The sequence below is a fragment of the Dromiciops gliroides genome, chromosome 2 (genome assembly GCF_019393635.1).
Source record: "Dromiciops gliroides isolate mDroGli1 chromosome 2, mDroGli1.pri, whole genome shotgun sequence".
Taxonomy (NCBI): Eukaryota; Metazoa; Chordata; class Mammalia; order Microbiotheria; family Microbiotheriidae; genus Dromiciops; species Dromiciops gliroides.
In genome coordinates this window covers 600,506,683-600,532,380 of record NC_057862.1, presented here as the reverse complement: position 1 = coordinate 600,532,380, position 25,698 = coordinate 600,506,683, and the positions used below count along the sequence as shown (strand labels likewise).

The 25,698-nt window shown below is 36.9% G+C and overlaps 1 protein-coding gene across 30 annotated transcripts in view; it reads right to left on the bottom strand.

The window, feature by feature from the left end:
• Positions 1-25,698, bottom strand: part of NRXN1 (neurexin 1) — a 1,484,103-nt gene that overhangs the window by 170,530 nt on the left and 1,287,875 nt on the right. For 19 of the 30 annotated variants that reach the window (XM_043990256.1, XM_043990261.1, XM_043990257.1 and 16 more), the window contains 2 exons: positions 20,556-20,645; positions 18,856-19,175 (listed from right to left, as the gene is read on the bottom strand). In XM_043990256.1, the coding sequence (XP_043846191.1) occupies positions 18,856-19,175; positions 20,556-20,645 (410 nt within the window). The remainder of the gene's footprint in view (positions 1-18,855; positions 19,176-20,555; positions 20,646-25,698) is intronic. The other 11 variants (XM_043990273.1, XM_043990274.1, XM_043990276.1 and 8 more) reach the window with 1 other exon arrangement.

The window sequence follows — 25,698 nt, the reverse complement described above, 5'->3', positions numbered from 1 at the left end:
GCCATCTAGCTGCCCCCATCATGTTGTGAGAAAATTATTAATAATAGAGGTTTGGGGACTTCCAGGGGCCTCCCTGCTGAGAGAGCCTGGCTGACCTTTTTTTAAGGTCAGCCCAGCATCAGGAAGTTACCTCATAAAGCCTTGTTCCCACTGGAGGATCTGAACTCTGATCTCAGCATGTTCTATTCATGGACCGCCTTCAAGTCATGTCAATCAGTGGACTTGAATGCTAACAAATTAGCTTGGAGCAATGTCTAGGGACCACCTGTCTTCCAGACTGCAAGGAGCTTCTGCTCTCACAGGCACAGGAACTCCCTCTTTTTGGACTGAGACTGGGAGGTGAAAGGGGGCTTTCTCTGTCTTTCTCCCTCTCTGAGACCCTAGCTAGGCTTTCGTATCTTTCAGAGGCATGTGTTCTCTCTTTACTATTATCTAATATACTTTAATAAATGCTTAATGCCCCAAACTGGTGCAGTAGCCTCTAATTTCTAAGTAACAAATATATTAGAAACCTCAGCTAATTTTTCCTACACTTGGGACAGGAATAGGTGACCACACATTTAGTTTTAATCTTCACAGTGTGTTTTAAAAAGGTGAATACTCTTCTCTGGGCAGCCTTCCTTGATCCCTTATAACTGGATGCTATCTCTCTGGGCTGTTAACCTTCACAGTGAACATACATATACAAATACATCCATATACATATTGCATAAACACATACATAGACATATTCACACACACAGAGACATATAAACACAGCCATATATGTATACGTGTGTGTGTGTATATATGTGTGTGTGTATATATGTATATGTATATGTATGTATGTGTATATATATATATGAAAAATACATATCCCTCTTAAGGCATTTATATTTGGATTTTTCTCTCTACAATCCCAAATAGATGTTGGAAACTAGAAGATTACAGACTTCTAAAGGGAAGGTACAGTGTCCTAATATATTTATATCCTATCTAGTATACTTAACAGTGCTTTTTATATGTATGTAACGATTGGAATGACGCCACCAGCTGGAGACTTACTGTAGAAGAGTTTCACCCATGAAGCGAAGGTCTTTGAGGGCAAGACCAGGAGTCTTTTCTTTGGCGTCACTTCCTGACGCGGGCTAGTGGGAGGAGGAAGGAAGAGACTGGCGCTGAGTCTCAGGCTCTTTCCTCTGGACTCTGGTGGAGAAGGGAGCTAGAAATGTGCTCTCCCTTTAATAGATAGGAATCTAGGCCTTTCTCTCTCTCTTTACCAAATTCTTATTCTCCTTAATAAATGCTTAAAAGTCTAACTCTTGCTAAAGCTTATAATTTATTGGCGACCACTCATTAGATATTTTAGACAGTTTAGCTAGAATTTTAACCCTTAACAGATGGCTGACCACGAAGAGGAAAGCTAAACCTCAGTCTTCTTCTGATCTTCTGGTTGGGTAAGAAATTTCCCCTCCCTCTCCCTTTAACTGCTAAGTACTGGCGCACTGGCTGTGTTTTCCCTTTAAATTTTTTCGAATGGACCTTTTAAACTCCCTAATTATCCTATTTTTGATTTTAGTCTGTTTAACCAGACAAATGGGAGATAAGATCATGTTAATGCTTTGTTTTTGTGGATTTTCTATTTTTCTTTTTATTTTTGTTAAAAGAGCCAGCAACTTACTCACACAAGGAAATATCTCTCCCTCTCCCAACCATGCTTTTTCAGAGAAACCTGAAGAGATTCCCGCAGCTTTTCCCAGTTCTAACAGTAATTGTTGCTTTAATTTTGCATGCCTGGAGGCAATGACCCACCCTCTAGAAGCTTTTAATCCCCTAGCACCTGGAGGCAAAGTGGGGGAAGAGGAATCCAGGCCTGAGTTCAAAATCAAGTCTGATTCAAATTGCTCTGGTCCCTCCCCTCCTCTCCAGACCCCACCCTCTACTCCTCCTATGGCCAAGCCCATAGCTTCCCCTGCCTGGGAAGTCCAGAGATCTGATGCGCATGCTCAACTTTTTCTACCTGCATTTGCAGCTTCAGGCTCAGCCCTTCCCCGGCCTGGCTGTGCTTTTGAGACAATCTTAGAAAACTCTTTAAATTCCAGATATGCTCGTTTTGTTCATAATTTTGCTAACCTGCTTTTGTCTTTAATTAGTAATCTTATAAAGCATTTGTATGGTGAAAAGATTGACAGACAATATAGAGGGGTTAAAGAAGAAAAACTTAAGCTGAATGAGAATGACAATCATCACCATAGTTCAAGACTCCGCTTCTTTTGCCATGGAAGGGTATATATTTTACAGAAATGTAGAAGTAAGCAGCAAGGTATTGATATGAGTATTGGGGATTTTAGATATCGGAATCAAAAATGTTCTGAATTCACTCAGAGTAATAGTATCAGTTCAGAGGTTACATAGGATTTCTATGCTATTACATATACATTTTGAAATTAATGGTATGGGTTTATTTTCATAGAGAGTTTCATGCTTTTGAGATTGTGTTTTATACTTAAGCTTTTACAATAGTCATGTGATCAAGTTTATATTTTATAATATTCTTATTAAGTTCACATTCATTTAGACTTCCTTAGTTTGAATTTCATTGTCTTTTATTGTTCCATGTGTATTTTCTTCTATTCGTTTATCTATCTAATTTTGAAAAATTGCAAGATGGTTTTGATTTCATAATACAATGTTAATTCTAGGAGTATTGTGCTCCCATAATCTGAGTTGTTTGTTTTTGTTATTTTTTTCCTCAACTGATTATTTGATCAAACTCTTTCTTTAAAGCATTTCCCTGGCAAATTGGTTGCCATGGCAAGTGTAAATTGATTCTAGAAGTATTATTTTTGATAAGCATATTCCAAAAAAAAAAAAAAAAGAGGGGAACATTTGTAAAAGTTTTCTTTGAGATTGTGTTGTGATTTAACTTATATTTAAATGTTATGATTTTTCGAAAAAGAAATTGTATACTAAGTAAAAAAAAAGGGGTATTATTTGAAATTGTTGCATAATTATATATTGTGTTCTGAGTCAAGATGTATTCACAGTTTTTGCAATCATTTATTATCCTCAATTTTAAATCCATATGAGACTTGGATTATGGGAACTTATCATTTAAGACATTAATTGCCTTTATTCTGAGTTATCAGATGCCAGTTGGCCAAGGTGCCATCCAATCACAAGAGGAATACATGCAAGAGCAGACACTGAACTGTCACATGAGGGGAGACATGCATGAAGTCAAGGTATGGCCAAGAGAACGGCTTTTGACAAATGTTGAGGTTGGATTCTCTTGGTTTAATATTTTATTTTATTTTTCCCCACAATATTGTACAGATGGCTGGAAGTATTCATCCCACCCATCTCACTTCTACACCTGGCTTCTATGCTCCCTCCTATATGCCTGATGCCATGGACATCTTAATCCCATGGATCTGATTAAGTCTGACTCAGTTTCCTCCAATATGTTTGGTGGCATGGACGTATATTCCATCCACCTATTTTAAGCCTGGCATACTGTATGGGCAGTACATATTGCTCAAGTGTGGGAATGCTCATATCCCATCATTTCTCTGTTCTTTTATGGTAACCCCCATAATTATCTCAGGTGTCATGATAAATACAGTGTTGAATTTGGCCTTGACACCTGTTACCAATTATATTAGATTTTCTAATTTCTCATAATGGCATGAGGATAATTAGGCAGATGATGCAAAAAGTGATGAAACAAAGATAAAAATTATTTTTAAAAATTAATATCACAGCAATTGTCTTCTCAGTAATATTATAATTTTAAAGAATGTTTCAATTTTGTTTTATTATATGTTTCATGTGTAACAACTAAGATTCTGAATTCCCTTAGACATGTTTTTGAGAACTTTCATTGTTTGATTTGATTATTGATAAAGCTATTTTAAAGTTGTGTTAAGCTCAATTTTGTAGGAAATTTTCCTGGCTGATTACCAGCATCCACACATCAACCCCTGAAAAGACTTCCATTCCACGATTACACCTAGAGGACATCTGAGAAAAGACTTTCAGAGACTTTAAATGAACAGTTTTGATTTGTTCTTTTTGTTGGTTTTTTTCTCTTTCTATTATAATATACACCATCTGTAACATGTATTCTCTGCAGAGGCCCTCCCTTTGCAAGACTAATGTCAAAGCGTCGGTTCATGAGGACAAAAAAAAAAATCGCCCCTCTGGACAAAACTTTCCTCTCTTCCTTTTCTATATTGTTGTTCACATATTATTAGTTAGCAATAGTTATTATATTCTTTTTACTGTTCCGTCAAGGAAACATTTTGTTTCTTGAGGAACAACAGGGGGGACTGTAACGATTGGAATGAAGCCACCTGCTGGAGACTTACTGTAGAAGAGTTTCACCCATGAAGCGAAGGTCTTTGAGGGCAAGACCAGGAGTCTTTTCTTTGGCGTCACTTCCTGACGCGGGCTAGTGGGAGGAGGAAGGAAGAGACTGGCGCTGAGTCTCGGGCTCTTTCCTCTGGACTCTGGTGGAGAAGGGAGCTAGAAATGTGCTCTCCCTTTAATAGATAGGAATCTAGGCCTTTCTCTCTCTCTTTACCAAATTCTTATTCTCCTTAATAAATGCTTAAAAGTCTAACTCTTGCTAAAGCTTATAATTTATTGGCGACCACTCATTAGATATTTTAGACAGTTTAGCTAGAATTTTAACCCTTAACAATGTAGTAGGCACTCAGTTTATATATACAATATATATATTATATATATATGTATCTGTTTATTGCACAGTCTGAAAAATATACATACAGGATACTCAAGTAAAAGGAAACACTTTATCATCATTTTGGTTGCTGTTGCACTCATTGTGTGGTGGACTGGAGTGTAACCATAGGCTCCAGCTTGAATTCTGGAGCACCACATTACTGACAAACTTCAGTTTTACTTCTGACATAGGGAGGAGAGGGAGAAAGGGAACATAAGTGGAAGTTCGGGACTTGGGACAAATTTTGTCAGCTCATGATTTACAAAGGACAAACCTAACCTATATGGCATTTAAAAACCAGGGTTAGGATTGCCTCAAAGTGGATGAATATAACAGTTTCCCAAATTGCCATTCCATGAAGGAGTTAGCAAAAACTGGTCTCATTAGAGAAAAGTATGTTGTATTTGGAGTAAGTGAATATGGGAAAATGTGCCCCCGCCCCTCAAAAGTTGAAAATGCTAATGTCCACAAATGGGGGCCAGGGGGCTGGGCTCCTCCCAGTTTAAGAGAGGGCTGCCTCCCCTCTCCCTCCCCAGCAAACTGAATCACATGATGAGGGAGACCCAAGGTTGGTCACCTGGGAGGGAGTTTAGAGGGCTGTCTCTTTGTCACCCTCCATCCCCCTTCCCCATTGGCTACACTGCATTCTAATTGCCTAGTTTTTGGCACCAGTGTCTTGGCAGGCAGATTGTAACTGAGGAATAAGGGATAGGCCAGCCGGGTTAAAGGATAAATGAGCTCAGGGGCCCACATTTTGCTGTCATTTCCATTAGGGAGCTGGCCCATTCTTGAGTGAATATAAATAAAGACCTTTGATACTTCTCCAACACTGAGTCCCAGAAATTTTAAAATGGGATTTCTCAATGAACCTAGGCTTAATCTAAGCCTCTTTGTACAATGACTTTCAGATGTCAATTTACCCTTTGGGGACTCCGTTTTCTCAACTGTAAAATGATGGGGTTTGATTAGATGAACTCTAAGATCTCTTTCAGCTCTAAATCTCAACTTTTCACATCCTGGTTAGCCAAACTTTTGTTTGCCAAATGGAACAAAATACTTTATCCAAAGTAGTATCTTGCTTGTCTATATTTAAAAACACAAAGAAATGCCAGAATTTCTCTTAAGCTCTTACTAGTTTTAGAAGGCTTTTTTGTACAAATAAGCATCAACACTAGCATAAGAACAAGACTTTTAAAGTTATTCAGTCTTCTTCTTTTCTCATGGTTTCTAAAAGATGGAAAGAGCATATATAGATGTTGATGATTAGAGAAGGACACCAAGTCGTTTATAATCAAAAGGTTTCCCTGAATGTGTAGCCATTACAGCCATCCTGAAAAATGAGTTCTTTGAAGAGAGATTCATGTATACTGCAATGTCAAGGGCAAAATCTGGTTGTTGTTTATTAAAGAATTGTTGAAAGTCCTAATGCAAATAGGTGGTAAGAGAATGTTGGAAATGTTCTTATCTATAGGATGCATCTTATATAATATCCTCATTTTATAGCTGAGGCAGAAGTTTAATGACTTGCCCAAGGTCACAAACATGGTTATTGTTAGGATCACTGGTTCTAGACCTCAATGGAACCCAAGACATACTTATATCCAACCCTCTCATTTTGCCCCCAAGGATGCCGAGGCCCTGAAACCTTAAACAACTTGCCCAGGGTCACATAATCATTTAGTGGCAGATCTGAAGCTAGAACCCAGATCTCTGAAATTTCCATCTACTTCCTGTCCCACTGCATCAGATGTTCTTTAAGAAAATGCTGGGGCAGCTAGATGGCGCAGTGGTTAAAGCACCGGCCCTGGATTCAGAAGTACCTGAGTTCGGATCTGACCTCAGACACTTAACACTTACTAGCTGTGTGACCCTGGGCAAGTCACTTGACCCCCATTGCCCTGCAAAAAAAAAATGCTGCTATAGATGTTGCTAATATAGATTCAGAAGGGACTGGGCATAAATACATGATGTCAATGATATAGGGAATGTCTGGGTGAAGAAGTTCCCTTTACCAATTCAAATTGGCATCTTGTTTGTGGTTTATAGTCAGAAAGAATTGCTTAGAGTAGTGGTGTCAACCTCAAATAGAAAGGGGACCACTAAGTTATATATTAGGATTCCCATGGGCTCATGTTGACTTAGAGAACCATATATTAACATTATCTACATTTTGTTGAATCTTTATTTTGTTAAATATTTTCCAATTACATTTTTGGGGGGAGGGGCAATGAGGGTTAAGTGACTTGCCCAGGGTCACACAACTAGTAAGTGTCAAGTGTCTGAGACCAGATTTGTTTTGCTTTTTTTTTTTTTTTTTTAGTGAGGCAATTGGGGTTAAGTGACTTGCCCAGGGTCACACAGCCAGCAAGCGCCAAGTGTCTGAGGCCGGACCCGAACTCAGGCACTCCCAACTCCAGGGCCAGCGCTCTATCCACTGCGCCATCTAGCTGCCCCCTGAGACCAGATTTGAAATCAGGTCCTCCTGAATCCACAGCAGGTACTTTATCCAGTGGGCCACCTAGCTGCCCCTCCAATTACATTTTAATCTGGTTCAGGCAATGGTCAGAAGAGATGAGGACTGCATGAGGCTGGTGTGCTGCACGCTTGACACCTCTGGCCTAGAAATGGCTCATCTGAGTCCATCCAACCAGTGCACATTAGAAGCAGAAATCTAGATCTTTCTAACTTTGAAACCAGATCTTTATCAACTGGGCTTTATTGTTTTTCATATTATATTCATATGAATTCATGGCTATAAAGGAGTCTTTTGAAAAGGAGTTAAAAACTGGAGATGAACAATCCAACAAGTGAAGACTATGAAGGAGAGAATCATCATTCTAATTTTATTATTAGCTTAGCCCCTTTCTACTTTTTTCAGTCTTCTTACATCTTACTCCCTGACACTTTTTCTTGGATCCAGTGACTATGTGCTCCTGTCTCTTCTGAGAAGGAGATATTCTGTGCTCTGGACATTTTCTCTGGCTGCCCCAGATGCCTGGAATGTTATTCCTTCTTTGCTGTGACTACTGAACTCTAATACCCTACCTTCTTTAGAAAGCCTTCCCCACTTCTTAATTCCAGTGCCTTTCTCTGTTTAATAATAACCAATAATATACTACAAATATTTTTAATTCCTATAGAGCTGCATTTTAGATGTGGGCGTTTGCATGAAAATTTGGGGTGGGATTATTATTATTTTTTTTAAGAATACATCTGGGGGCAGCTAGGTGGCACAGTAGATAAAGCACCGGCCCTGGATTCAGGAGTTCCTGAGTTCAAATCCAACCTCAGACTCTTGATACTTACTGGCTGTGTGACCCTGGGCAAGTCACTTAACCCCCATTGCCCTGCAAAAAAAAACAAAAACAAAACAAAAACAAACAAAACAAACAAACAAAAAATACATCAAAATAAACAATTTTATCAACACTGGGAACTCCTACCCACAGAAATTATAAACCATAGGTAAGTCTATAGACCAGAGGATAAATATAGAGGAAGTTATGCTCAGAAGTTTCCAGATGAATTTGATAAGACTATGAGGAGATAAACCTTTGTTTAGGACTTTAATTGCTTGCCTCTTCCTATGTATTTATACCTCAGTGTGAGTAGGAGAGAGGGCAGCTGGATGGTACAGAGCACCAGGCCTGAAGTCAGGAAGATTTGAGTTTAAATCCAGATGTGTGACCCTGGGCAAGTCACTTAACCCTGTTTGCCTCAGTTTCCTCATCTGTAAAATGAACTGGAGAAGGAAATGCAAACAATTCCAGTGTCTTGCCAAGAAAACCCCAAATGGGGTCACAAAGAGTCAGACAGACTAAACAACAACAGTAAGAGACTGAGTTCCACCTTCCCCAAATTTTAACTATTATTAACTACAAATATCATTCATATACATATATATATATAGGCATACATACACATAGAAATTTTTATTTTGGTGGGTATTTAGTTTTAAGAAAAAGATTATTTCCTTTAGAAAATTACTATTAGAGACTATAATAAATATCTCAAAATTAAATACGCCCTTCAGAAAATATAGGTGAGTGAACTTTTTCACTTTTTTACATTTCAAGACTCAGAGCAGGTAAACATTGGAATAACCCCGATATTTGCATTCTGCTTGGTGTTCGATATATATATTACAATATATTATATATCTCTATATCAGTATGTGGGTATATTTAGCATGTATATATAAAAATTAGCCTATGTGTATACACAAAATGTGTGTGTATATATGTGTATATGTGAGAAATCATTCTTAGTTTTAAATAGGAGGCTGAGATTGTCTGGTAGGGAGGCTATTTCACTGAATGTGCTTTCATATTCCCTGTTTTAGTGTAAACAGAAATACATCCCTCCCCTACTGTATGCCCTGCAGGATGGCTGAACAAACTTCATCTCATCAATTTAGAATGAATCCAATTTAATTCTGCTTGACCAAAAATCTGTTTCCATTGTTCTAAAACATGCAATCACCCCAAGCTACATTTCTATTGCAGCTTAAGTGGCTCAGTGTTATCACTGAGGAAAGTACATTTTGATTGAGAAAACAACCCAGAATGCCTTTTGAAAAACAAAAGGCCATTCCTTGTGCATCACTTAGGAGGCTGTTCCTAAGGGATGGCAAATACAGCTACTACAATGAACATTCTTGAAGCCAGCCTTTAGAAGTAGTAGGTCATGACTGAATACACTCTTGTTAATACTCCATCTAAACTCCAACTCATACTCAAGTGTCCAAATCACTCAGAAGTTTTATTAAATACCCAACCTTAAATTCTGTGCCTTTAATCAATGAGGGGATATAACAAATACAATCTGCCCCTAATAAACAATGAACTTCTTTACCAGTTTTTTTTTCCCCTTTCTTTTATGGACAATTAGCTCCTATTTCTACAAATCACAGGCAAACCGCCATAAAGGAGACTTTAAAGAATTAGAGGAACATACAATTAGAGCTGAAATTTCCTTTAGAGATCATAACCTCCAATGCTTTCATTTTATAAATGTGAACCTGAAGCTTAATAACCAAATTAAAAAGGAACAATCATTTGGAGAGATATACGGTCAAGAATCTCAAGGGAAATACAATTGTAGGTATGAAGGGGGCTTGGTATGATCAGATTTCAAACTATACTGCTGCTAAGTAGGAGTCACCAAAAGCTATTAGCTGGTGGTTCAATAAATCCAAGAATGCAAACTACTACTGCTAGGAGAAGGAATACCTAGTTAATAAAACTGGATTTTTTTTTTAAACTGAAAAGCAGTTTTGCAAAAAATAGAGTTGGATCAGCACCCTATGTCTAATACCAAAATACACTTTAAATAGATGAGATCTTAATGTAAAAGGTCACATAATCTTTTTAAAATATTGGAGAAAATTCATAACTAAAAAAGGCTAGAAAACAACAGGAAGTGTTGGTTATATAAAATTTTACACATACAAAATCAGAATAATTAGAAAAGAGGGATTTGGGGGAAAATCTTTATATCAAATATTTCTGATAAAATTCTTTTATCTGAGCTATCTAGAGAATTAATAAAATATAATTAAGAAGATCCATTACTCAATAGTTAATTAGTCAAATGATATATATCACTAATAAAGAAATGCAGATTAAAACAACTTTGTGATTTCACCTCAATGCTCCAAATTGGCAAATATAATAAAAGTTGGAAATAGTCAGTGTAGTAGGGATTATGGGAAGAAAGGCATATACTAACAGAGTTGGTGGAGCAGCGAGTTAATCCCAGAGTTCTAGAAAACAATTTGGATGGATACTAGAAAAGTGATCAAAAAACAGATGGAAAGGCCTGTGTGTGTGTGTGTGTGTGTGTGTGTGTGTGTGTGTGTGTGTGTGTGTGTATGTGTGTACAACATTTTCACAGTAGAAATGTTTCTGTTTTGGGTACCCATTGATTGGAGAATGGTTTTCATGTTGTCCTCACCATTAGAATGTGAGCTTCTTGAGTCCAGAGACTATTTGCCTTTCTTTGTATTCACAGTGCTTAGGACAGCCCCTGGCATATAGTAAGCACTTAATGAATGCCTGTTGACTGACTAACTGATATATGAATGGAAGGAAGGAAGAAAACGTTGTTTGTTTTTTTTTTTTGTGGGGCAATGAGGGTCACACAGATAGTAAGTGTCAAGTGTCTGAGTCTGGATTTGAACTCGGGTCCTCCTGAATCTAGGGCTGGTGCTTTATCTACTGCACTACCTGGCTGCCCTGAAAATAAATATTTTTAAAGTAACTACTATGTGCCAGGCACTGTACTGAGCAATAGGGTATTACTATACTCTGAGAAATGACTAATATGAGAAATTTAGAAAAATGTGAAAACTCTTGTGTAAATTGAGAGATCAAAGTAAAGAGAGCCAGGAGATTAATGTATACAATGAGTGCAATAATATAAAGGAAAACAATAACCAAAGACATTAGAGGACTTTTATCCCCAGCTCCATCCTCTCCCCAACTCCATACCTAAAAAACTGCCATCATCCTTCATTCACTATTCTTTTTCTCCAATCTCTGATGTAAATATTTTCCCTATCATCCTCCTGATGTGGACCTTCTTGTTAAGGCTCTCTCTAGTTCTGTTCTTTGTCTCATCCCTTCCTGTCCCTTCTGGGAGATTACCTCTTCAAGTCATTCTCTCTTTTCCTCTTACCTGGAATCTCTCCTTATCCACCAGCTTCTTCCTTATTGCCTTACAAACAGATTTAGGTCTCCTTTCTCTTTAAAAGAAAATTCACTCATTTTCCACATTATCTTAAGCTGTCATCCTCTATCTCTTTTCCCCCTCCAAGACAAATTTCTAGAAATGGCTGTCCAGAAACATCACCTGTTTGACCTCTCTTTCTTCACCTACCATTCCCCAGTCTGACAATCTAACTTATCACCCAACACTCGAGTGGAACTGTTGTCTCCAAAGTAACCAAAATTGTCTTTACTGCTAAAAGAAAGGCCTTTTCTCAGTCCGAGACCATAGAGTGTAAATTTAGAAATAGAATGGATCTTAGAAACCATCAAGCACAACTCCTTCATTGTACAGATGAGGAAATTGAGGCCCAGAAAGGTTAAGTGATTTGTCAAAAGTCACACAAGCAGTAATTTGCACAGCGGGGATTTAAACATATGCCTTCTGACTTTAAATCCAGTGTTTTTTCTATCACACCATAGCTCTCCTCACCCTTCTTGATCTCTTAGCATCTTCTGTCACTATTCACTACCCTTTGCTCCTAGATACAATCTCCTCTTTTAGCTCTGTGACACTACTTTCTCCAGGTTCTCTTTCTACCTGTCAAATGCTCCTCAGTCTCCTTTGCTTGAATATCATCCATGTCTCTCCCCATAATAGTGCATGTACCACATGGCTCTGTCGTGGGCCCTTTTTGCTCTTCTCTCTACATTTTTTCCCATGGTAATCTTATCAAATCCTATGGGTTCAATTATCTCTATGTGTGGGTAATTCCCCAATAGATATTCCCTCATTTCTCTCTTGAACACCACTGATAAGGGAAGGAAGAAGGAAGGAAGGAAGGAAACTGAGGCAAATAGAAGTCAAGTGACTTGCCCAGGGTCACAAAGCTACTAAGTGTCTGAGGCTGGATTTGAACTTAAGTCTTCCTGATTATAGGCATTTTTTAACTGTGAAAAAATATAGGCACCTTGAGGACAGGAACTCTTTTATTTTTGTCTTTTTGTAACTAGCGCTCAGCACAACATCTTGTACATGGTAATTATTCAATAAATGTATGCAGAGTAAATTTAACCAGAAGCCTGAATGCAATCTTTCAACTCCAGGGGTCTGGTGATACAAGAGGGCAGCTCTCTTTTCTTGGTAGAGGGGAGGAGGACCATGGTGCCAAATTTAGCAAAAATACACATGGTTGATTTTGTTTGATCATTTTTCTGTATTACTAAAGAGACTTTGGAATGGGGGTGGGGGATGATTGTGAAGTAAAAAATATAAAGGCATCAATAAAACCTCAAAAGAAAAAAGGAAGAAACTGAGGCCTAGAGAGATAAAAACAACTTTCTTAAGGCTACACACATAATTAGAAAAGCTGAGATGCAAACTCATGTCCTTTGAGTCCAAATCCAGTCTTTTTTCCACTATGTAATTCAATCATTATGAAGCACTTTAAAGCAATTACATATCTGAAGAAAGAATACACTTATTTGAATTGTTTGTTGTTAGTGCTTTGAAATTTTTTTTGAGATTTTGAATATCTCCTTTTTAATGAACCTACTAATCCTTCATTTAATTCAATATCCTCATAAATGGGCCAAGTAATCACTAATTGATTAGATCATTTGCTTCAATAAACTGCTTTTGTCTTTAAACATATGTTAGTTTATAATAAAATGGACTCCTTTCATTAACAATTAATATTCAGTTGACTGTTTTCCCATCTGAATTAATTTTATAAGAGAGAACTTTTTTTTCTTCTACATTATAGGGTACAAGTTTTAATATCAAAAAGCAGTCTTCTACATATTCTTAGAAATCATAACATTGTGGCATTTATTTTGGCTTTTATCTTCCTATTTTGGATACTGGTGTTATAATTTCAGCAATAAGAACTTTTCAAGTTCTTAGCCATCTCTTGCCCTTTATATGTAGGCTTCCCCCAAAATTTTACCCACCATTGTTTTCACTTCTCTTTCTCACTAGTTAACCATACTAGTGCTCATGAGATCACTTATTACATCATGCAAATGACTCTTAAATTTATATAACTGACCTCTTAAACTCCAGTTTCTTTTTTAACATGTTCACACAGTCTACCCATTTTGGAAAACAATTTGGAACTACGCTTAAATGGGTATAAAACAATGCATACCCTTTGACTCAGAAATACCAATATTAGCTCTGTATCCCAGAAAAGGGAAAAAGGACCCACATGTACAAAAATATTTATAGCTGCTCTTTTTGTGGTGGCAAAGAATCAGAAATCGAGGGGATGCCCATCAATTGGGGAACTGCTGAACAAGTTGGGGTATATGAATGTGATAGAATACTATTGTGCTATAAGAAATGATGAACAGGTAGATTTCAGAAAAACCTGGAAAGACTTACATGAACTGATACTGAGTGAAGTGAGTAGAACCAGGAGAACATATACAAAGCAACAGCAACGTTGTGCAATGATCAACTATGATAGACTTAGCTTTTCTCAGCAATACAATGATCCAAGACAATTCCAAAAACTCATGATAGAAAATGCTATCCACATCCAGAGAAAGAACCATGGAATCTGAATGTAGATTGAAGCATACTATTTTCACTTTTTTGTTGTTTATTGTTTTTTCCCCTTTTGTTCCTATTTTTCTTTCACAAGATGACTAATGTGGAAATATGTTTAACAGGATTGTACTATATAGCCTATACCAGATTGCTTACTGTCTTGGGGAAGGGGAGGGAAGGAGAAAAATTTGAAACTCAGCATCTTACAAAAATGAATGTTGAAAACTATCTTTTCATGTAATTGGAGAAAATAAAATGCTATTAAGTGAAAAGAAAAGTCTGCTTAGATGAGCACCTATTCCTTCTACAAACTTCCCTATTTCTGTTAAGGGCACTACCATCCATCTAATCTTCCAGGTTTATAATCTTTGAGTAATCCTTGGCTTTACCACCTTTCCTCACCCTCCATTTCCAATAAATTGACAAATATTGTCAGTTTTTTCTCCACTACAAATCACAACATTTGTCTGTTTTCTCCACTCACGTGGCTATCCTCCCCCACCCCCACCCCCTGTTCAAACCCTTATCATGTCTATCCTGAATTATAATAGCCACCTAATTGATTTCCCTTTCATTCTTTCCCTTTCTCCAAGTTATCCTCTACAAGGTGCTGAAAAAATAATCTTCCTTAAGCATAGTTCTGATTATTGATTTCTCCCTATTACTTCCAGGAATGCCCATGCCCATGCCCATGTGAGTGTGCACACATACACACACACACACACACACACGCACACACCCCACACATATGCCTCAGTTGGTCATTTAAAACTCTTCATATTCTGGCTTCAGCTTATCTTTCCAGGCTCATTTCACATTATTTCCTTTAATATACTCTATGTTCTAACAAAATTGACTTTCTTGTTTGCTAAATTCCACATTCTATCTCCTGATTCCATGCTTTTGGAGTGGTTTCTTTCCATGCCCAGAACACCCAAATTCCTCATTTACATTTCTTAGTATCTTCGACTTCCTTTGAGGTTTAGCTCAGGTACCACCTCCCACTCAAAGCTTTTTTTCCTGTCCTCCTAATTACCTCCCCAAATTCTCATTCATCTACATACTGGTGTATTCTGTAGCACTGCATAAGCTCATTGAGAAGAGTGGGTGCGTTGTTTTTTTTTTTTTGTTTTTTTTTATGTGTTCTATCTCCAGTACCACTGTGCCTAGGATATAGTAGGTTTAGTCAATGTTTGTTTAATTGAATTATATCTCGGGATTATGCAAAAGAGTATCTATGTATTTTACCTTTTGGTTTTAGGTAATGAATCTAATCTTATACACTTCTTGCAAGATTGCCATTTTGTGAATCATTTTGTATAAAGAAAATGGTTCACTAGCCTTTTTATGTTTCATTCTGTGTGCAATTTGCCCAAGTGATTTGACACTATCTGAACCTCAAAAATAAGCCCTTTCAGTTGTGTCTGACTCTTCATGGCCCCATTTGGGGTTTTCTGGGGAAAGATACAGGCATGGGTTGCCATTTCCTTTTCCAGCTTATTTTACAGATGAGGAAACTGAGGCAAACAAGGTTAAGTGACTTGCCCAGGGTCACATAGCTAGCAAGTATCTGAGGCTGAAAATGAACTCATAAAAAGGTCCTCCTGATTCCAAGCCCAGTGACTTTTTTTTCTTTAAATCATCAAAGTATTTTATTATTTTCCACTTACATGTAAAGGTAGTTTTCAATATTTGCTTTTTTTATAACATTTTGATTTCCAAATCCTTCTCCCTTCCTCCCTTCCCTCCCCCCTCTCCAAGACACAAAGAAATCTGATATAGGTTATACATGTACAATCACATTAAACATATGTCTACATTAATCATGTTGTGAAAGAAGAATCAAAACAAAAGGAAAAAACCTCAAAAAACAAAATAAAAACAAAAAGTAGAAACAGTATGGTTATGGTTCAATCTTTTTGTGTGTGTGTGTGTGTGTGTTAGTAGAGAGGGTTCTTTTTTATTGTTTGTGATATATAACTAAATTTTAAACATATATCAAACAGATTCAATATACACATACACATATATGACATATAATGTATATTTTCTATGTTATTACATTTAGATATATCTAGGTATATTTAGATTCCACAGTTCTTTTTTTCTGGATGTGGAGAGCATTTTTCATCAAGAGGTCTTTGGAATTGTCTTAGATCACTGTATTGCTGAGAAGAGACTAGTCTATCACAGTTGGTCATCACAATGTTGTTGTTATTGTGTACAAGGCTCTCCTAGATCTGCTCACTTCTTTCAGCATCAGTCCACTTGAGTCCTTCCAGGTTTTTCTGAAATCTACCTGCTCATCATTTCTTACTACAGTAGTATTCCATTACATTAATATACCCCATCTTGTTCTGCCATTCCCCAACCGATGGGCATTCCCTTGATATCCAATTCTTTGCTACCACAAAGAGATCTGCTATAAATATTTTTGTGCATGTGGGTCCTTTCCCCTTTTTTGTGATCTCTTTGCAATATAGACCTAGTAGTGGTATTACTGGGTCAAAGCAAGCCCAGTGATCTATCCACTTCGCCATCTAGTGGCCAAAATAGGAATAGAATTTTTTAAAAATCACTTTCCCTTGTATTATCTTTTCAAGTTTTCTGCTATTACTTCAGAGTCTGTTAACATTGCTGTGTTGGTGTGTTCTTAAGCTCAGTGAAGAAAAATCACTATGTAACTCAAACAAATACATAAAAAATAAGCCTCCCTTTTGTTAGTTCACCCAACTCCACTTTGAAACCCCTTCTTCCTTTTTCCTTACTTTCATCTAATTTCTCCCTTTCATTCCTATTAGCCTCATCTCACTTCCAAATTTCATTTCTGTATTGAAAATGAACTTCAGAGGAAGTCAAACCTAGTTAGCCCTTCTAGTCACCAACAAAAACCAACCTTAGGTCATTACTTCCTCTACTTTTAGGTCAAATCAATCAGCATTCACTTACTAATTAGGCACTTATAATCCCAGTCACTGTACTGGGTATCCAAAGAAAGGCAAAAAATAATCTCTGCTCTCAAGGAGCTCTCAATCTTAATGGAGGAGACAACATGCAAACAACTATGAATAAACATGATACAGGTTAAGTAGGAGTAATCTCAAAGGGGAGGCTCTAACATGAAGAAGGATGGGGGGGGGCAGGAAATCCACCAATCTTCTTGCAGGTGAGATTTTATCCAAAAATTTTTAGGAGGCCTCAAAAGCCAAGCTTTATACATTTTCTTTTTTTGGAGGGAGGGCAGGGCAATGAGGGTTTAAGTGACTTGCCCAGGGTCACACAGCTAGTAAGTGTCAAGTGTCTGAGGCTGGATTTGAATTCAGGTCCTCCTGAATCTAGGGCGAGTGCTTTATCCACTGCATCACCTGGCTGCCCCCCTTATACATTTTTTAAGTAAAAGTTTTGTGTCCCTCTCCCACCTTTTCTGTACCTGAGCTTTTATTAGCAAAGGAAATTCTTTGGGAAGAAACTCTTACTAAATGCAGATCAATAACCAGTTCAGAATTTATTGTTTCAGCGAGTTGTCTAAATCGTTGGAAAATTAAATTGAGGGTCACATAGATAGTGTCAAGGTGGGACTTTAATCCCATTCTTCTAGACTTGGAGGCCAGCATTCTATTTACTATACTATACAGCTGCTATGGGCAGCTAGATGGGGCAGTGGACAGAGCAAGAGATCTAGAGTCAGGAAGACCTGAATTCAAATCTGGCTTCAGATACTAACCATCTGTGTGACCCTGGGTAAGTCATTTGACCCTGTTCGCCTCAGTTTCCTCATCTGTAAAATGAGCTGGATAAGGAAATAGCAAATCCCTCCAGTATCTTTGCCAAGAAAACCCCAAATGGGGATACAAAGAATCAGACATAACTAAAGTGACTAAACAACAACTGCTTCTATTTAAAGAAAGAGAAAACTTTAAATAGACATTTTAATTGTTATTATTTTTTGCTTTATAAGTGATCAGAGAGAAGTTATTATACACTCAGGTGGTTCTATAGCAACTAACATAGGAACTCACTACTAAATGCCAAGATCATTAAATCAACCAATCTCATTTGAGTCAAGGCAAACAATTGAATGGAAGGAAGATGTTGAAAGAACATAGGGTAGGTGAGAAAATCTATTCTAAAGTCAAGAAAGTTTCCAGAGAGAGCCAAACTATACCTATGACAATGTTTCATCTCCTAAATGAACACTTCTTTACTCGCACAGATTCAGCATTAATTTACTTTCCACTTAAAAGAAGTTTAACCATTAAAAAATGACCAAAATGGGTTCTAATGAGAAATTAGTCACAAATTTTGCTTAATTCCTTACCCCATTTTTTTTATCTCCTATACAATGTCCTCACCCTCCAATTGTTCCACCCTCAGGTTTGGCTTAAATATGTAAAGAGAAGAACATGACAAGCCACATCTGAATCTCCAGAAAAAAAACAATAAAACTAATTCAGAAATTGTCACCTCTCCAGGGATACTCAACTGATTCATAGTTTTTCTTGAGGAAACATATTTTGAGCAAATGTTTCCCAAACAGATATTTAAAATATTTAACAAACTCACCTTTTTTTTTTTTAAACTTAATCAGATAAATAAGCATTCCTATGTCATTTACAGAAAATTTTCCGGATCTTAAAAACTCCGATTACTCTCGTAGGCTTGATGTCAAGCTTTGGAGCTATCACTTGACTTTCTACTACACAACTCTGCTCACGTGATCCATAAGCAAAGGCGCCTGAATCAAATGAGGCACAACAGAATAAGCAAGGCGCAAAGGACGCTTTGATAAATAAAGCCTAAAACAGTTTAATCTACCAAAAAATGATCTATAAAGGCTGAAGCATATAAAAGGAGGCAGGCACACTCACCTGGCTAATGGGTTCTTTTGTAGGTGGCTTTCCTCTTCTGGCTGTGCTGGTAGCCAGGGTGGTGGTGGTTTCCATAATGGATGTGGACATCTCAGACTGCATGGCTGTGGCTGTTGACTCAGTTGTCATAGAGGAAGGCACTTCACCAACCAGTCTCACATTTCCCACTATCGCGATGTTGGCGTCATTTTCGGCTGCCATATTCAGAACTTTCAAGCCATTGTAGTAAAGACCAGACAGCTGGCCCTGGAAGGGGTGGCCCTGCTCTTTCCCGCCAATTATAATGGTTGCTTGGCTATTGAAGATTGTGAGCTGACGCCCTGTAAAAATAACATTACATACATGCAAAAATGTTGATTGTGAACTCTACATTCTAAACAGGATGATAAAACAAATCTTTCATGGGGTGAATAATGAGAGCAATAAACTATAAGATAGGCATTTGACTCATAATTCATTGCTTTTTAATGAGGTGTCCATGAAATGCATAATATTGGTAAATACTTATAATTGCTTAATTAACTTTCAATGGGTTACTTTTGCTAAAAGACCAATCAAAGATTTCTATACCAAATTTAGTTTTAGTAGATCCTTTCCCCCTTTTTTCTTGAGGTCTTGCTATTTCACTTTTGAGTCTTGGTTGTCAAATTCAAAAATGCAAAATCTTTGGCAGGATTTTTAACATTTCAAGGATTTGCCACACCGAAATAACCACTGACAGATACTAACCTGCAACTATAGAATATTAAGTTTATTTTTTTTTTAATTTAAGATTTAAAGGTCTCATAATTCAGGTAAAGGCCATATAGACAATATGGTAAATGAGAGTTTATTTGAAAAAGGTAATGTTTCATTGGCTCATTTGAATCATTTTATTTCTCCGGCATTCACACTGAAAAGAAATGCATGGTTCACACTGATCACGTCCAAGGCAAGGATTTGAAATGTATAAATAAATAGATCTGATTGGCTTTCAGCAAGTCTATCAATTAAAACAAAAGAAAAAAGAAAAGAGTCTTAGATGTAAAAGCGGCTTCAGGAATGATACACATACCAATGGAGAAATCATGGCACATTTTCATTCAACAGAAATCTTCAGAAACAGTACCATTATTATCAAATTGAAAATCCACTTTAGCAGACTGGTTTCTGCTAATAAAAGAGCATGCACACAACTTTAAGTCCAGTTTTAATTAGGGTTTGTTCCCAAATCCTCTTAGAAAGTTGCAAACGTTAAAGGGACTTTGTTTTGACCGGCAATCCATATTGCCCACTATTTAAGATACCTACAGTTTAAACAAAGAGTTTTTCAGGACCATAATGAAGATATCAGAACTACATATATTTTAGTTAATAATTTAGATGTTGGAACATGTAATATCATCTATGAATGATTTATCATTTTGGGTTAATGTTTGCTATCAGTACCTTCATAGATTGAGTTAGTGGATTATATTTAACAGTCCCTTTAACCTTAAGTTAACAGGGTAAGATTATTATACAGCTGGTACTTCTAAAATGTATAGAAATTATTATACAAGGTATGCAAATATTACTATCTACATTTTACTGTTTTAAATTTGTTTTTAATTTAGTTTTACTGAAAATTTATTTTTTATGTTTATTAGTGTTACAATGAAGTACTACTTGGTTATGTTCAAATTATTTTTTTATTTGAAGTTTTAATCAATGTTTTTTACCTTTGTCGAGTAGCCATTCATCAACTACTCGACCAAGTCGATATGGAATTCGCTGTCTAGCAATCGCCAGGCGCTCGTTATCATTGTTTCCTTTAAAGTTTAAAGAGACATTTCATTGGTTAAAATCTGTAAGGTCAAAGGTTAAAAGTTAATACTTAAAGCTTGAGCTATACAGTTGCCACATGATTTTTTTGAAATTTGGAATTTTAAAAAGTTCTACCTAGAACATTTCATGTTTCAGACTTTCATTCATTCATTTATTTTATTTTAGCAAACAAAATTATTCCTATGTTAATTGAAAATTAGAAATCTGCATTTGAGCTAGGTTATTAAACTTATGTTATAGACAGACCCAAACAACAAATTTAAACATCATATAATGGCTTTACAAAAAATGACCATTGACCTCAGGGTTTTGTCTGTTTTGATATTTCTTATTAACTAGTTAAACATGTTCAGGTGAAACAGGTTTAATTTTTCAAAATACATCCAACCTCTTACTCCAGATTAATCATTTAAAGAAAACAAAACCTTAATACCATCTAAGGCACACTCCAGCCATCTAAAATAAGCCTGACATACTTTATTTCCTATTCAGAAAATAGAAATTCTTATTCACCTCATATAAGGAAACCACAGAGACCAAACATTTCTAGTGAGATACAAACAAATTGGGTAATCAATCACTTGTACATCACAAGATCACAGATAATACATTCTACATCAACAAGATGTGTTATTAAGGGAGAAGGCTTTGACAAAAGTGACTTAATTTGAGTGTCCTTTAAGCTTATCCAAATCTCAGCCTGTTAAGGCATATCCCATTTGAAAGAAGATTTTGTTGTTCATATTTCATACAATCAGACCATATTACTTGGTAGCTTTTTCTTAAGTATATCAGATAGCTTAAGGAGAAAAAGCAAACCACCAGCACCAAGCACTAATAGAACTAGCCTGCCTTCAGTTCATGGGCAGGTTGCTTGGAGGGCATGCCTTCTTATGAAAAGAAAAAAAAAACTACCTGAAAAATCCTCTCTTTAAAATGGCTTTGAACACTACTTGTAATCTGAATTATATTTTAATCTAGAAAGCACTTAGAGATAAAAAAATAGACTAACATTCTATTGTTTGGCAGCAAAGGAGTATAGTACTATGTCCTTCCACAGAACATAAGTAGTATGATACTATGGTCTTCCAAACTTAGGGAACACCTCAGTTGGTACCTGAGAAGTGGGTGAGACTATAGAAGATAATTGCTACCAACCTTTCTGGAGAAAGTGGTAATTTCACTAATATAACAACAACACAAATATATAGGCTATCTTCAATCTTAGTAGAAAGGCTAAGATGCATGTCACAAAAGTTTTCCAAGATGAAATTTTTTGCTCTTTTTGACATTGAGCTCGCTATGGAACTCTCTTTACCATACTGTTGACAAAGGATTAAAATGAGTAGAGGGCCTTTTTTTTGAATCATAAAGTTTGAATGACTTTCTTTCAAAATGAAAGATACAATCTTAAATTGTCAATACTTTTGACACAATCAAAAATGGTATTTAGCCATCAACAAGAACTACTTTTCCAAATGTATAATTTTTTATATGAATTTATACGCTTCAAGGACCCAAAACTTCATCAGTGTGGTTATTCCTTCCACCAACAGGGATTGTAGCCCCTCTGTAATTTGGTAACTTTTTTTTTTTTAGTGAAGCAATTGGGGTTAAGTGACTTGCCTAGGGTCACACAGCTAGTAAGTATGTCAAGTGACTGAGGTCAGATTTGAACTCATGTCCTCCTGAATCCAGGACTGGTGCTCAATCCACTGCGCCACATAGCTGCCCCTTGGTAACTTATTTTTGAGAGATGTCATGGTTTTTTTTTTAAATCACCCTTATCTCAACTTAGTGATGAGCCTTCCCAAACTTAGGCCAGTCCTTGGCCTTGCTGAAGCATGTACAACCATGCCCATATGTAAAGCTTTTCCAGGTTAATTGAACCTGTTAGCATCTACATTTCCCTCACATAGCTTTCAAGAAAGCTGGTGTCACCTCTGTCCTAATGAAGCTTTATAGTCAGATACCAGTGGACAATTTCATTTTTTTCCAGTTTTATGACCAAAGGCGGGTCTTGATACTTTTTATTCTAGATTTTCCTCCATCAATAAGGACTTTTTAATTTAGTTATGATAGTTTTTGCTGTACCAGACAAGTTCATTCCTGAACATTTAATGCAAAGCATTTGCAGGGAGGGGGTGGGGGTGGGGGTGGGGAGGTAGAAGGTAGAGATAGTCTAAATCTGAGTAGGGATTCTTTATGTACTTTGCTAAGAAGAAGTCACATGGCTAGTGTTATTTAACATGCTTGCTTAGCTGCTGCAGAAGAATTAGATGTATACAAATGCAACCATTATATAATTTATTGTTAATCATAGATCAGAAGATAGGGGACAACACTAGCAACATGAAAAAGAAATTGAAAGCAATAGTAATAGCTAGTATTTATATAGTGCTCAATTATGAGGCAGGCACTGTGCTAAGTGCTTTCAAATATCATGTCAGTTGATCCCCAGAACCCTGTGGCATATATATGGAAAGCCAGGGCAAGGAGACAAAAAGGGGTGGGGTTGTATCCCCTGTGCCTAGTATAGTATCTTGCACATAGTGTGCACTTATTAAAGGCTTGGTAGATTGAACTGAATGGGATTGGTCTCATGTAGTTTTGACTGTTGCTTGGATAGAATAACCTTTAAGGTCCATGACACTTGAGTACCTGTGCTTTTTAACTCCTTTGAGAAGCGTCTTGGAAGGAGGGCACAGATCAGGAGTGCTGTTATAGATCTTGGGAGAAGAGGACACAGAAACCCTATTATCTGCTCTAAAATAGCATCTTACACTTTTAGCTTGGAATTTTAAAATATTCATTCTTCCCTTCCAAAATTCTTTACTCAATACTACAGTAACCCTGGGTAGACACTCTCTATCCCATATTTCTTTGATCCTGACTCTGAACTGGGCCTCAAAATATAAACTTGATCACTGGGAAATGTTATAAAGGGCTTAGAAGATCTTTCCTGGTTTCTTTTTTTTTTTTTTTTTAGTGAGGCAATTGGGGTTAAGTGACTTGCCCAGGGTCACACAGCTAGTAAGTGTTAAGTGTCTGAGGCCGGATTTGAACTCAGGTACTCCTGACTTCAGGGCTGGTGCTCTATCCACTGCGCCACCTAGCTGCCCCTCCTGGTTTCTTTTAAGGATTGTCCAATAAGAAATTTCTATATCTTCTGTTTGGAAAACTTTGGAAAAGGAAGAGTGAAAATTACACACCCTCTCTCATGTGTTCCACTTACTGAAAGAAATTCATAAAGAAATTAATGAATGGTGCTAAGATTATGTTCAATGGCTACTGATTGAAAACCTTAATGTAACTTTCAGTTAACATAATCATATGAACCCTTTGTAACAGGAGCAAGAGTGAGTGAGGGAACAAAGAGGGGAAGAGAGAATATGGACCTGGGCAAAGTAATAGTAGGCAAGTCAGAATAGATAGAAACTGTAAAATTAATTAAAATGAGTCCTAATAAGCATATCATAGGATTTAGAAGACATCATAGAAATCAATCTGTCTAAATTCCTCATTTTTCAGAGAGCAGTTGAATGACTTGCGCAAAGACATTTAGTGACATAGCCAGAAGTAGAAGCCAGGTCTCTATATCACAACACAGAACTCTTAACTACTAGCTCGAGTTCAGAGGACAATCAACACTGTTTAGAACTGAGAGGGACCCAGAGATAATTTGATTCAGTCTCCTCCTCCTACATACATAAAAGAGGCTGAAAGGATTCATAAGTTGCCCAAGTTACAAAGTGACATGGCCAGTCCTCAAATCTAGGTCGTTCAGAAACTTTTTCACTACATTTCACAACTGCTTCCTGTTTAGAATAAGTTGACAACATAAGTGGGTTCTCAGAAGCACTAAAAGTCAGAAGTTTCTGCCACTTCAGTGGGCGTTAATTGGACAGAATAGTTTTACTCTGGAAATGAGCTTTCTATTTCCTCTCAAGGGGGCAGTAGAATTAAAACTAGACAGAACATCTATCTACTCAAGGGGAAAAATTTATATGTATGTATGTGTGTGTGTAGGTATGGATATATGTATGTATGCATGTGTGCATGTATGAATGTATATAAATTCTTTAACTTGCTCTTGTGCCGTGGCCAAAAAGTAAATAAACAAAATACCTCCAATAATAACAATAATTGAGAGTGGGAGCAATTTTTGTGATGAAACATTTTATCTAAATGCTATTGTTCCTTATTGAAGGTAACATCTAATGAAGGAAAGGGGAGATTCCTGTTTTCAGTATCTGATTCCCACACCTGTTTAGCAGTCAGGGATAAAAAACTTCAGATTGGTTGGTGTACCACCAAGAGGCTTCCCTTACATTTCAATTCTGATGTCTTGTGTTAATTTTCATGAGAATCATAGGAGTTAGAGATGTAATTGTCATCTGTTTCAACTCCCTAATATTACAGATGACAAAGCTGAAGTTAACTGATTTGTCCAAGATCACCCATGTAAAAAGAGCAAAAATAGGGGTTCTGGCTCAAGTTCTTTAGCTTTAGTGATGAGTATCTCTTGCTATACTATAATAGCCACATTCTACAGATAGGGGGTAATAAATAGAGCATTTTATTTCACATATTTACTTTAAACTTATTGCATCTTAATAAATCGATAGTGACAGACTAAGATCTTGTCTATTTTCCTGATGCTATTTTGCACAAAACCACATCATTGTTGAACTAGAAGGGATCTTGGTAGCCAATGAGTCCAACCCAAACCTGAACCTGAACTCCTTCTATGACATATTTGGTGAGAGGTCATCTGGCCTTTGAAGCACTCCAGTGGGAGAGGAGCCTCTATCTTACTAGAGAGGCCCAGTTTGGATAGCTCTAATTATTAGTGAATTTTCCCTGCATCAATGACTAAAGCTACCCCTCTGCAACTTGTTTGCATGGTTCCTATTTCATTTTCAAGTCTACTTAAGAAAAGAAAAACCGAATCACTGTCTCATGTGAAAACCTCTAATATGCTTGTATAGCTAGGTATCAATAGCAGAGGATGCTTTTCCAAGAAGAAGTAAAAAT